At 39.7% G+C, this 13,437-nt stretch overlaps 1 protein-coding gene across 3 annotated transcripts in view; it reads left to right on the top strand.

Annotated features, from left to right (window-relative positions):
- The window catches only part of LOC134612696 (immunoglobulin superfamily member 1-like), a 78,489-nt gene that overhangs the window by 29,146 nt on the left and 35,906 nt on the right, over positions 1 to 13,437 (top strand). For 2 of the 3 annotated variants that reach the window (XM_063457118.1, XM_063457119.1), the window contains exons 3-7: positions 3,205 to 3,495; positions 4,054 to 4,344; positions 9,823 to 10,113; positions 11,429 to 11,737; positions 12,100 to 12,201. In XM_063457118.1, coding sequence (XP_063313188.1) covers positions 3,205 to 3,495; positions 4,054 to 4,344; positions 9,823 to 10,113; positions 11,429 to 11,737; positions 12,100 to 12,201 — 1,284 coding nt within the window. The remainder of the gene's footprint in view (positions 1 to 3,204; positions 3,496 to 4,053; positions 4,345 to 9,822; positions 10,114 to 11,428; positions 11,738 to 12,099; positions 12,202 to 13,437) is intronic. The other variant, XM_063457120.1, reaches the window with a different exon arrangement.

Here is a 13,437-nt window from a genome sequence, read left to right as displayed (position 1 = left end):
TGGTTTGTGTTACTACACATTAGTGAGGTATGTGACAAAATAATATTAGGTATCTTGCCCAAGGACACTTACATTCTAAGACACTGTCATTACCTCTGCACTAAGCAGCTGATCTCTAAAAACAGTGCACACTATAATAAAACAGTAGACAGTGTTGCATGATACTGTAAATCATCTATCAAACAAAACATTTTCCGGATTGAGATGAATTGGATTCATTCTTCCAGATGGAACCCATGAGTCACTAGAGTGAGTTTAATGAGGTCTGTTGCATATTGCAGCTGCTTCCAATCAGTATGTTGTCTGTTAATCTCAGGCAGCATGGGATTTTTATGTGTTAGGATAATGAGTAAATATTTGTTTGTTTTGTGTTTACATATTTAAGATGAATACCGTAAGCACTGTTGCCACACGGGAGTAGTAAGAGTTTGAGCGCAGGACTAATTAAAGGCATTTTTTTGCTTTTGAATAACACTGACTTTATGTAATAGTTTCATCTGCTCACTGGTAAATTCTTTCTTACCCACTTCTGTCTCATTAGAGATGTTGCCTGTAAACTAAAAGTAGCAAGGTGAATTGTTAGCATATAACTCAATTAGATTGTATGCATTGAAAGTGGCACATGATCTTACACTTAAATGGCTGTTGCAGATGTACTAAAAACCAATGTTATTTAAATGTACTTTGTTAGCTTCAATTTATGTATTTACTTACTTTGTGTGCATGACTGTGTGAATATGTGTTTGTGTATCTGTGTGTCTATGTGTTGCATATTTCATATAGCAGACAGTCTCTGTGTAATATGCATACAATTCAATAAGTCTTGTACTACAGCCATATGAAGAGAGTACATGAGGAGCGAAAATTGCACTGTCTCTGTATCCCCAGTCCTTTACTCAGCATATCAATTTTGGGAGAGAGTCTTGATAATAGATAGAATATTCCCACAGCAAGTCTCAATAGAAGTGAAACTTAACTGTCAGAGCTCTCTGATTGGATAGCTTACACATACTCTAATGAAAATTCAATGATTAGGAAAGTCTTTATCAAGGCTTTTCCCACCTTTGACTCTTATTCAGTGTGAAGTGCTCGCAATTTATTTAGTATTTTTTTTATTTTTTTTGTCCATTTCTTTAAAAATCACATATTTATTTGTAATTTATTTTAGTTGGGTCGCAGTATTATTAATTGTAATTTGATATTTTTGGGGGCTGAAGAAAAGAAGATTTAAAAGAGAGAAGATAAATACATGATAGTAAATATATTAAGTATTGGTTTAATGCTAAGGGGGGGTATGAAGGGAATTGGGAACTATATCATCTCTACCTCCAGCTGCGTAAGTCTTTAGAGACGACACCTATCGCTCATAGGTGTGGAGTCTGTAGAGGGACATTAGCCCTGCCCCAAATATTATAATATGAGCCCCTATCTGCTGCCTATTTCTGAGCACTGTACATGAGGTCCCCCTTGGTGATATTAGCTTAGGACCCACCTGATGCCACTAAGTCAGTAAGTAGCCCCCATCTGTGACCATGGGTGGGTGCAAGCGTACATTAGGATGTTCCCTCTGTTTTCTTACACAATTTCCCCCAAGGCAAATTGTTGGAATTTTGACATCCAGGCAGAGATTTTAACAATCCAGGTCCAGCTTTCAGCTGTCCAGCAGCGTTTGGTCCAGCTTAAAAGTAGATGTGGCAGCCAAATGCTTTTTCCACTATAGGCCATTTGGATTTTAGTGGTTAATGCTGTCAGTCAAGAAGGGCATAACCATAATAAAAGGTATGTTGAAAGAAAAGGGAGAAATAGCAGGAGCAATTTCATTTTACAGTTTTTTTGGGGTTTTTTTTTTTTTTAGAGGGTACACAAAGGTGATGACCACTATCACCACCACTACATTTGAAAAAACTTTTTTTCCTATGTAGAGTTGAAAAAAAAAAGATCTACCACAATTCTTACAATCCTTAGGATTAATATTATTAATAGGGTGGTGGCATCTGTGGTGGTAGAGTCAGCAGTGGAGGAGGTGTCAGCAGTCCCCATTGTCGAGGAAGAGATGTTCCATGGCACGACTCTGAATGGTGGATTATGAAACACAACCCTTACCCTACCCTTCCTCCATTTCAACTTGGGAGTAGTGCGTGAAATTGATGATGATAGGTTTATTTTATTATTAGAATATATTAGGTTAAGTATATGAATGATTAAACAAAATTGTGGTCCCTTGTGGGATCGAAACATTGCACTTTGTTTCAATAAACCTGCTGGTCAACTGATCCTTGAATGCCTGGACCAAAATTTTGTTTAACTATTACAGGAGGGGTAGCCAACCCCAGCTCTGGCTGCACCAGGATTTCAATAAGTCTGAGTGCAAGCCACATGCAGAGAGGTGTGACTAGGGTACATAAGCAAAGTGATTTAACTCCTAAATGGAATTGAACAGTGAGATTGCAGGGACATGATCTACACACCAAAACTGCTTCATTAAGCTAAAGTTATTTTGGTGACTACAGTGTCCCTTTAACAAATAAAAATAAAGGCTTGCAAAATACCTTTTTTTCCACACAGTTTCAGCAGTCTCTTTGACTCACAGTATCTCTGTCTCCGCCCCAGCTCTTCACAGGAAAGACTGATTTCCCTCTGCATAGGGTTTATATAGCTCCCTAATTGATGTACTAGAGCAAGCATGTCAAACTCAAAGGCTAGCAAGGGCCAAATAAACAAGGTTTAAGTTTATGTGGGCCGCAAAAAAACACATTTTCACCCCCTCTACTAAACCCCAGCCCCCCCTCATCTACTAAACTCCAGCCCCTCCCCCTCGTCTACTAAATCCCAGTCCCCCCATCATCTACTAAATCCTATCCTGGTTAACCATCCTTCTTGGTTTCATCTATTTATATTTGGAAGTCCAGGCCAATCCTTAGTTTTGCACCCCTCCCTTTCACAGGTATCTCATTCCATGTCTATATTTACTGCAAAGACCCCCAGGAAGAAGGATTTCCCAAGTAAGTGAGTTTATCTCATAAGAACAGGCATACAGTTGTTGGAATAAGGCCTGCCAAAAATGGGGTACATTGGCGTTGTAGCAGGTTTATGCAATGTATATATAGATGAGTGCAGACTTCCTGGTTTCATATTAAAATATATATCTTACCCATTAATTACCTGTAAAATATAGTAATAAAAAATCCTTTTGTATTTTTGCAGCTATTCTTGAGCCTCCATCTATCTCATTTTTAGCTGGCTACGACACTTTCCTCACTGGAGAACCAGTCCTTCTCAAATGCAAGGCTCCAGATAACATATCAGTTCATGGGTACATGTTCTACAGGAACGAGCAGGAGGTGCCGAACATTGTGGAATCACATGGAAACATTTTCCATATAAATATGGTGAACATGGACAAGAGAGGATCCTATACCTGTATATATTTGGTGTTGGACTCCAGAGGGCTTTGGAAATCTAGGCAGAGTCCTCCTGTATTTCTCTCTGTCTTAGGTAAGAAAGACAGAATTTACTTAAAACATATGTTAAGGTAGTAAGGACTTTGGTTTGTATTTGCGTCACTATAATTTAAAGAATACAAAAATACATAATAACAACAGAGCCTTACAAATTTCATACCAAACATAAAAGTATTAATACAAATGTATTGCAATGGCTGGGGGAGAAGCTAAGGAGAATTATACGTAGATAAGGCTCTCCCTTGTGGATGCTTTATGGGTCCATCGTCAGCTCTTGGTGTTTCCTCTTCCAGGACCCAGTGTCAGTACAGAACAAGGTTCTATGGGAAAACATGCAAGACCTTGTGTGGAATTTCTTGTGCAAGAATATGCATTTTTCCACAACAGTTGCTTAGAGAAGCAGCTTGGAAATGAAGCTTTGAAGCTTCAAAATCTTCTATGAATGTTTCCATGTTCTAAGAAGCATATTTATCCACTAGAAATCAGATTGTATTAAATTTGAATTTGTAATATGTGCAGCAGTATATGGTTCTCTAAATGTTAATATTTATAATTTACATATGTGTTGATGAAGATACATTTTTGTTTATAGATCAGCCTTCCACGCCTAGAATATTACTCAACCCAAAACAGCAGCTTTACTTTGAGGGGGAGTCTGTAACTCTCTTGTGTGACCACCCACATGCTAATTCCCAGACTCGGTACAATTTTTATAAAGATGGCACTGAATTACTGAGCTATATTGATGTAATCCACTCTAAACTCCAATTTTCAAGTCTGAGCACAAAGGATTCTGGGACATATTCCTGCCAGTACTGGTTATTGCCAAATCAAAGAAAGGTCACTTCATCAAGAAGCAAGGGAGAAGAGTTTGTTGTTACAGGTAAGTGACCCTTGAAAGCATTAATATGTCTGTGCCCTGCCCTTCCTGATTCTGTACATGAACTCTGTATATGTGACTCCTGGCTTGCAATAGTAATTACACTTTTTGATCAACTGACATTGGTGAGATCTTAATAGTTCTACACTTCTTATTGAATTAGACTCATCTGTCATTTTTGCTAATTGACAAAGGTTCCAAATCCTTAAGCCTTTTTGTGTTTGTCTGCGTTATCATAGTTCGTGTTAGCTTAAGTACTACCACAAATTACATTGGACTAACTAATTTTCCCTTACGTCTCCCCTTATTCTCAAATATCTTTATCCCTTATATCTGCCTATTTGCCTCTCCTCCATTACTTCCCAATGTTTGTATTTCTGCCCCTGTCCCCACTGTCTGTTTTCATCCATCTCTTCTTCTTGGCAGATCTGTAGGGAGGCCAAGCAGATGTGATGGCTATTGATCTTTATTGGCACTCCCTTGCAGAGCTCTTTAGTGGCAGCTATTCTCTGTGTAGAAACAGGAAGAATGAACATAACTCTCCACCCATATCACGCTATGTCTCCACATCAGAAAAGTCCTTCATGGGAGTGGGCAGACAGTTTTCAGTTTCAATACAGACCTCAATGTGGCCAAGATCGACCAAGAGATATGTGTCGGAAACTACTGCCAATTTCCTATGTTTTGGCCACTTTTGTGTGTTTTTTCCCTTTTCTGTTCGGGAGTTGTTATATACGAATGCCCTCCATTCGTCTCCCAAACGAAGACCACCCCTGTACCCCATTAGAACGTTCACATCAGAAACTTAAATGCAAAACTGCAAGGGAAGTAATTAATGAATGCTTCCCCTGGGTGGCCGCCATTTTGTATAACCAAATGCACGTGGTCAAGAAAAGAATGTCGAGCATCTTGTCTGCCAAACGTGGGCAGTGGCACTTGGTCGTCGAGTGCCTGGAACTCTTTTCGGCTAGGCACTTGCACAAAGCCCATTAAAGATTAGACCACTGCCCGTTCTACTTCCCCACCAACTATGCGAATGACGTTCGGGAGATATGAACTACCAAACAGGGGGAGCATTTGTACCTTGAAACTAAGAGATTCCCTTGCATGGTTTTCGCACAGGAACCCCCGAATAGAGAACGCCCAGGACACCTATTTCCCTGGAACTATTTTGGGCTAGCGCCTCGTTTCCAGCAGGTCAAAACTTTACCCCAGTGGCATTCCAGTTTCACCAAACCGATCTGAGTGATATTTGAATATGTTATACACTCAAATCAGGGCTATCCGGGGAAAGGACTTTTGTGGGGTTCCACTATTAACCACCGATTGGATAATCTAGAATCCAATAATCAACCAATCATCCCGGATGTCCAAATTCCCATAGCTCAGGCAGAACCAAACTCAGAAGGTAACTCTAATCCTCTACCCGCTAAAAGTACTAATATCATTAATGCAGTACATCTCATTCTACAAAACCTTAAATGTGACATATTGTAAGGCAAATATATTAATCTCTTGCATCACAAGATCAAATTGAAAACAGGTCATACACGTTTGATGATTTATCTGTGGTAATGAAGTCTAGAGACCCTAGACTAAACAGGAAGTTAAATATTCCAGAGTTTGTCTTAGACTTCGGATTATATAGGGACATTATTTTATCTTCTTTTCCCCACCGTAGAGAGGAATTAGGCGTTATACTTACACAAGATGGTGGACTTAGCTTATAAATATGGAGGCTACGCATTCTACGATTACCATAAGTCCTTCTTAGCAAGGTCCGCTGAGCATTCAATACTCCTACTGACTGGGGACAGTTAGACACAGCATTGTTTTGCAGACATTTTGCGGGGCTTAAAACACCAGGTCGTGCAATATGTTCCTCAGCTACACATAATGTTAACCTCTGTACCAATAGCATGGCTGTACCTTCCACTAGCAATGCCATCCCAGAGTTTAAACCAAATATGGCTCATAGAAACATAGAAACATAGAATGTGACGGCAGATAAGAACCATTCGGCCCATCTAGTCTGACAATTTTTCGAAAGATAAATTAGGAAGGCCTATAATTTTTCTCGGGAAAGCTCAAGTATGTCATATTTTTAATGCATATTTTATTTACAGTGTTTGCAGACTTCTTCACATTTGCTCACTTTGTTTCAGAGTACATGCTAAAACAATGTGTCCGAACAAATTGTTGAAAAAAAAAATCATTAACCCCAATAAACTTACCCAATTTGCAACGTTACCTGACTGATATCCTTCTTAAAATCTTGTAGACTTTCTCACCTTTCTCCAGTGGGTTTCACACTGGCTTTGTTGCACTCCCCACAGGTATTCTATAATGCCCCAACCTACAATCTGCATTCACAGACCCAACTAGTCTGTAGGAACTCTTCAATAAAGAAATTGAGAATGGTTTCATGATAGGGCCCTTCACTACCCCACCATTCACTTCTTGGAGAATGAACCCTCTAGGCATAGCTACAGGTAAATTTAATAATAAAAAGAGACTCATAATCAATTTCTCAGGACCTCACCCTTCCACTACCCCTAGTTTAAATGCACTAATACCATCAGAGGATTTCTCTTTACAATATGTAAAAATTGACGATGCCATACAAGCTATTATTAACTTTAGAAAGGCAGCTTGGTTAAGCAAAACTGACATCATAAATGCTTTTAAACTACTACCCATTCATCAATCACTCTGGCATCTGAATGGCGTTAAGTGGGAGGATAAATAATATTTTGCAACTAGACTGACGTTTGGCTCTGAAAGTAGCCCAAAAATCTTCTATATTTTCGCAGAAACCTTGACCTGGCTCTTACTTAACAAAAGCAGATGTCCAAAAGGAGATGTGTTGCACTGAGTGAGGCAAATGGTGGTCACACCAGATACTGACTGATTTTGGACCCCCTGTACCCCTCCAATACAATAAAACTGCATATTTTAGAGTGGCCTTTTATTGTGGCCTACCTAAGGCACACCTGTTCAATAATCATGCTGTCTAACCAGCATCTTGATACGCCACACCTGTGAGGTGGATGGATGATCTTGGCAAATGAGAAGTGCTCACTAACACAGATTTAGACAGATTTGTGAACAATATTTGAGAGTACTAGGCCTTTTGTGTACATAGAAAAAGTCTTAGATCTATGGGTTCAGCTCATGAAAAAATGGGGGCAAAAACAAAAGTGTTGCACTTATAATTTTGTTCAGTGTATATATATATATATATATATATATATATATATATATATATATATATATATATATATATATATATATATATATAGTGGGCACTCGTAGGTCTTAATTAATTGAAAAAAAATTGTTCTTTATTTTGTGTAGCGCCAACCTGCTTTCGATCCTTTCTCAAGACTCTTGAGAAAGGATCAAAAGCATTGAAATAAAAAATAAAAAACAACCCACGGAGGACGATGGGGGATTCTTCAGTTCCATCGCCCTGTCAAATATTTACAGCTTCGTTGTCTACAGGCACTTCAAAATGGAAGGCATTCACCTCCTTCGAGACATTCATCGGTCTCGATCTGAAAGATGCAAATCTGTCTGTTCCGATGGATCTAGAAAGCAGACAAAGATTTCTCTGAAAAGGACAATCCTTCCAATTCACATGCCTTCCTTTTGGCCTCAGCTCAGCCCTCTGGTGCTTCACCAAGCTATTGAAGCTGGTCACGGCACATCTATGAACCAAAAGCATACGCTGCCTTATTTATCTAGACAATCTCTTACTACTCTGCAGCAGCATCTCCAGACTGCGATCTCAGACGCACTTTACAATCTCCTTACTCGAGTCCTTAGGTTTCGTGGTCAATCGAGAGAAATCATCTGTCTCCATCCCATGTGGTTCAGTTCCTGGGTTTTGAAATAAATGCTTCCAAGTGTGTCCTCTGTCTCCCTCAATTAAAAATATCAGCAATTCGGAAGGAACTCCGCAGGACTTTACATCTAGACTACATTCCCCTTCGCACACTGGTACGAATTGTGGGGCTGCTCTCAGCCTCCATACAGGGAATTTACCAAGGACCACTACATTACCGAGCCATGCAATGCTTAAAAGCTCAGTTTCTATGGATCCAACCCTCACACGACCAGATGGTCCCCCTAACATCAGAAGTCAAAGAAGAACTGCCATGGTGGTTCCTCCACATGTCTGCGTGGAACGACGCCAAAGCAATCTTCGTTACTACTCCAGACTTAATGGTGGAGTCAGAAGCAAATCTCTGGGGATGGGGTACCTCCGGCCCATCAACTTCCACAGGAGGCCCTTGGACATCATCAGAGAACATATTTCATATACATTTTCTAGAGTTGATCACTGGGTCTTTTGCAATCTGCAGCCTGGCCAAACATCTCTCGGACTGTTGTATACTGTTGAGGATGGACAACATTTCAGCAGTGCAATACATCAACCGTCTGGGCATGGCCAGGTCATGCACCCTTTTGGAAGTCACGAAGGACTGTTTCCAACGTAACATTACCCTCCAAGTGGAATATCTACCAGGATAGGTGAGATTGGTTCTCCAGACATTGGAGAGATGTCAGCTATTGGCAATAAGGCAGATTGGTTTCGGAACACACTTTTCATCATTTCTATGACCTTCCCACCACTCATGATTCACTCGCCTTATTGTCTTAGCCTTTAAACAGCAAAATATGAAGCCTCTTATCATGTGATACAATTGTAAATTATGCCAGCTTTAGTGTACCTATAATCTCAATTTTATTAATGACAGGAGGCAAATATTTTCCCACTCATTTTTTTTCCCCCAACCTAGTTTTTATTTTCCTTTCAGGTAAGTCTTAAGGACATAATAAGTATGTTTTTTTCTATAGCATTATTTCTTCTCATGGTTGTTTCATTGGATTACTGTTAACACTGTTTTTTAAGCTCTCCTCCTCCTCTCTGCCTCCGATCCTCCCTTTCGGCTGAATGCACATGCGCGGCAAGAGTTGCGCGCGCATTCAGCCGGTCTCATAGGAAAGCATTTATAATGCTTTCCTATGGACGCTTGCGTGCTCTCACTGTGATTTTCACAGTGAGAATCACGCAAGCGCCTCTAGCGGCTGTCAGTGAGACAGCCACTAGAGGATTTGGAGGCTGGATTAACCCTATTATAAACATAGCAGTTTCTCTGAAACTGCTATGTTTATAAAAAAAAAAGGGTTAATCCTAGAGGGACCTGGCACCCAGACCACTTCATTAAGCTGAAGTGGTCTGGGTGCCTAGAGTGGTCCTTTAAGCAAAATATTTGCCTCCTGTCATTAATAAAATTATAGCTTATAGTTTTATAACGATTATAGGTACACTAAAGCTAGCATAATCTACAATTTCAGTCAATAGTTGTCGCTGATAGTAACATTTCATTCCTACTAATATGTGTGCGCTACGTGCCCACATTGCCTCCTGAGCAGTGAAGTATTGTTTAATAATCTCTTTTCCATTCTTTTCAGCTCTCTCTGCTGCTCCAACCCTGAATTGTTTTCCATCTTACTCAACATTTATTTTGGGAGAGACTGTTGTCTTGGAATGCATGGCTCCACCTCCAATTATTGTTACATTGTATCGAATGTACAAGGAAGGAAAGGAAATAAATGATTCTCCAAATTCTCCCTCTGGGAAGCTTTCTCTCCATAACGTCACTAAGGAAGACCAAGGCACATATACTTGCATGTATTGGAGTGCCAACAGCCTAAGAGAAATACCATCTACACAGAGTAGAACACGAGAGCTCCATGTAATAGGTGAGGAAGGTTTGTGGGTGTGCCTTTATAACTACATACGTTGGTGTTGTGTTAGACAACTCCAGACCATGGCTGAGAATATTTCCATTGTAAGATTTGAGTTTCACTGGTTTTCCTTTAGACTTGTCTTGATTGACCTTAATGAATTGGATTGTTGAGATTATCACTAAAACCCATCCAGATTCATACATGGCTATTCCGATTGCAAAATCTGGACATTATTTACACCATCTAACAATGTTCAGATTTCAGCCAGACCAAAAACTACCCAGTTGCTTCAAATCCAGACCCAGATTTTTTTTTTTTTAATGACATGATTAAAATCACTGTTTGAAGGTCAATTATGTGGTATCTGGTCAGCGCTTGCTAGTTAACTAAATCATTAAAAAAAGTTTTAAAAAAATAAATAAATCCTATGAAGTCAATAACACCCCATATAGTTTAAAATATCCCTTGTCCCCACTTGCCATGCAGCAGGGGGCATGTTTGCTACACCACTAAAAATAGGCTGGGCAGAGGTGGAGGCCTTAACTGTAATATTAAAGAACTGAGGGCCTGGTGTCCTCAGCTTGTCCCCAACAATTGGCAGTAAGTGGGCGCAATATTTATAACTTAAATAGGGGAGGACTGACCTTCATAGTTTTTTTATTTATTCATGTTTTTTAATGTGGCGGCTGGCTAGCCACCATATAATCTACCCTCACATTGCCAAGGGCTATTTAAAGGAACACTCCAAACTTCTAAAGCATATTAGCTTGCTGAACTGCTTTATGTGTGAAGAGTGTGTCCTCTTTTTTTCATTTTACAAGACATGCAGATATCAACAGAAATTGTCACTTTAATAAATGAATCTGGTAACATCCCCTGGCTTTGAAGCAGCCAACAGGTCCTGTTACTTCCCGATTTATTTAGCTCTATGGAGCTAAACTTGAGAGACAGGCAATTGTCCAGAGCACCTCCTTTTCAAAGACTTCTCATTGAGCTGCATTGCAAAGTCTGTGGACAGCAACAGAATGTCTGACCTGGGGAGAAATTGAAAATGCTTCAGACAAGAGAACTCCAGCATTTGCAAGCTGTTTTCAGATATACCCTCCATTGAACAAAAAAGCATAAATAAATTCATGAATGTGTTATTTGAGGTATATCTCCTAAATAGTAATTCAATTTTTTATATTTGGGCAGAGGAGTGTCCCAGCAGGCAAATAGTACTTAAAATGATAATTCACTTGAATAAAAGCTTGTAAGTTGTTATGTTGTATGTGTTATATAATTATCCCCCATAAAAAACATAATAATGTTACACTTTCTGTTTCAGCTCCGTTACTTCCACCTTTGCTGTCTTTAGACCCTCCGAATGGTCGGGTTTGGGATGGGGGAAATGTGACCCTGATCTGTACCATACGTACTCCTGAGGAAAGCACCTTGTATGATTTTCACTTTCTGAATGAAAAGCAGGAAATGAGTGTGTTCGCAAACAAAACAGAGACGAGAAAGACTTTAACCATTATGGTTTGGAGACGTAATAACACTTCTGAGTCCAAGTACTTTTGTCAGTACACCGCAAACATCAAAGGGCGTTTGATACTCTCACCGAAAAGTTCACATGCTGAAATAACTGTGACAAGTATGTAGCATGTACAGGAGTCTTCTGTTTGTTTATTTGCTTTTCATTACCAAGTTTGAGAGTAGCAGTTAGGCACTTAAATATATAAGAATTGATTAGCTTGCAATATTCCTGTGCAAGACAACCACAGTATAAAGAAATGTATCATAAAAGAAACTGATAGATGTTGAAGGCATGAAGATAAATGGTCCAATTTGAATAGTTTGACTATGTATAAAGGAAGCTGTAGTTTTGAGGGAAGAGACGTAATGAACAAGAAATAAATGGCATTTGGCAGAGACCTAGAAGATATAGTTAGTGATATTACTATTCCAGCATCTCCCTAATTGCCTAATTGTTTAATTTTTGTGTTTACTCCTTAGCTGGTTCAGTGCTCTGGATTATCGTGGTTGGGATTGTTGCTGGGATTGTTGTACTGATAATAATGATTGTTCTTCTCTGCTGGGTTTTGACTGGCAGAAAAGGTAAGATCTATATATATATATATATATATATAATAGGGTGTGTTTTTTTAGGACTACCATAGTTTTCTTGGCACATATTTCATCCTGCTGTTGATTGATAAATGAAAAATGTGTGTATATATAACGTTTAGCTTCTGAGAGTTTTGCTCTCTTCTGAACCATAACCTGAGGAAGTTGGGAAAACTTTTAACTCCTTTATGTGGTGACAGCGTACTATGCCGTCCTGTACTTTGTAGACTAAAGAGCTGTCACAGCGTCAAAGTACACCTTAACAGTTTGCAGCTCCTGCCAAAAATCAGTAAGGCCTTCTGCAGAAATTTTAGCCCTTCTGGGCAATGTTATGGTGATCACATGGCCAGATCAGAAGTTTGAATTAGTCCTCGGTTGTCCCCCAAACTAGAAAATAAAGTAAAATACTGTTACAAAATGCCTTTTGTAACTGGCCCTTTAAATGACAAATTGCCCTGCTTCCCTGGGTTGTGGAGAAGCCTATTTGCCAGCCTCCTTCCTCATGACTATGCCCCCTGGAAGATTGTGCCCCTGAAAACTTATGGACTTTTAATTGGTGTGTATGGCCCTTTAAGAACCATCTGGGGGACATATTGTGACTTTGGTGAACAATGCCCCTATAAGACTATGTCCCCAGACCTGTAAAATAACTTGTTCCTGGCTTTCTCCCACTTGGTTCAGTAAATGGGGCTTACTGAACCAAGTACCACACAGGCGGACCACCCAGAAGTGGAAGTGTGTAGACAATTTACCTCCCAGGCTGTGAGGTTACTGCAGGTTAATTGCCGAACGCTGGGTGGCCGCCATTCGACAGACGAACACGTGGCGGGGGCCATCTTTGTTCATTCGAACGAGGTCAGCGGTGTGTGTAGCCAAATTCATGGAACTGAAATCGAACACCACTGACCCTTACCTTCTCCCATACTGATCTTTCAGCTGCAGAGACCAAGTCCCGTTCGAAGATTCGAACGCTCGTTCGAATGGGACTTAGTCGTTTTTCTGCATGAAATTGACCGACCACACAGCCCAAATCTATGGAACTGTTTTGGGCAGGAAATTGTGCTTGCGGTCGGTCATAAAGGACTTCCACTTAACTTTTTATCCACTGGAGGGATTTGTATGATTTTTAGGAGTGTTTATGTTTGAAGTATGTTGATGGAGATTGAATGTATGGTTTTAAAGTTACAGTGTATGTGTAAAAACTGTATTTTTACTGTCTGTGATAAT

The sequence above is a fragment of the Pelobates fuscus genome, chromosome 5 (assembly GCF_036172605.1).
Source record: "Pelobates fuscus isolate aPelFus1 chromosome 5, aPelFus1.pri, whole genome shotgun sequence".
Taxonomy (NCBI): Eukaryota; Metazoa; Chordata; class Amphibia; order Anura; family Pelobatidae; genus Pelobates; species Pelobates fuscus.
This window is presented reverse-complemented; position numbering and strand designations above follow the sequence as displayed.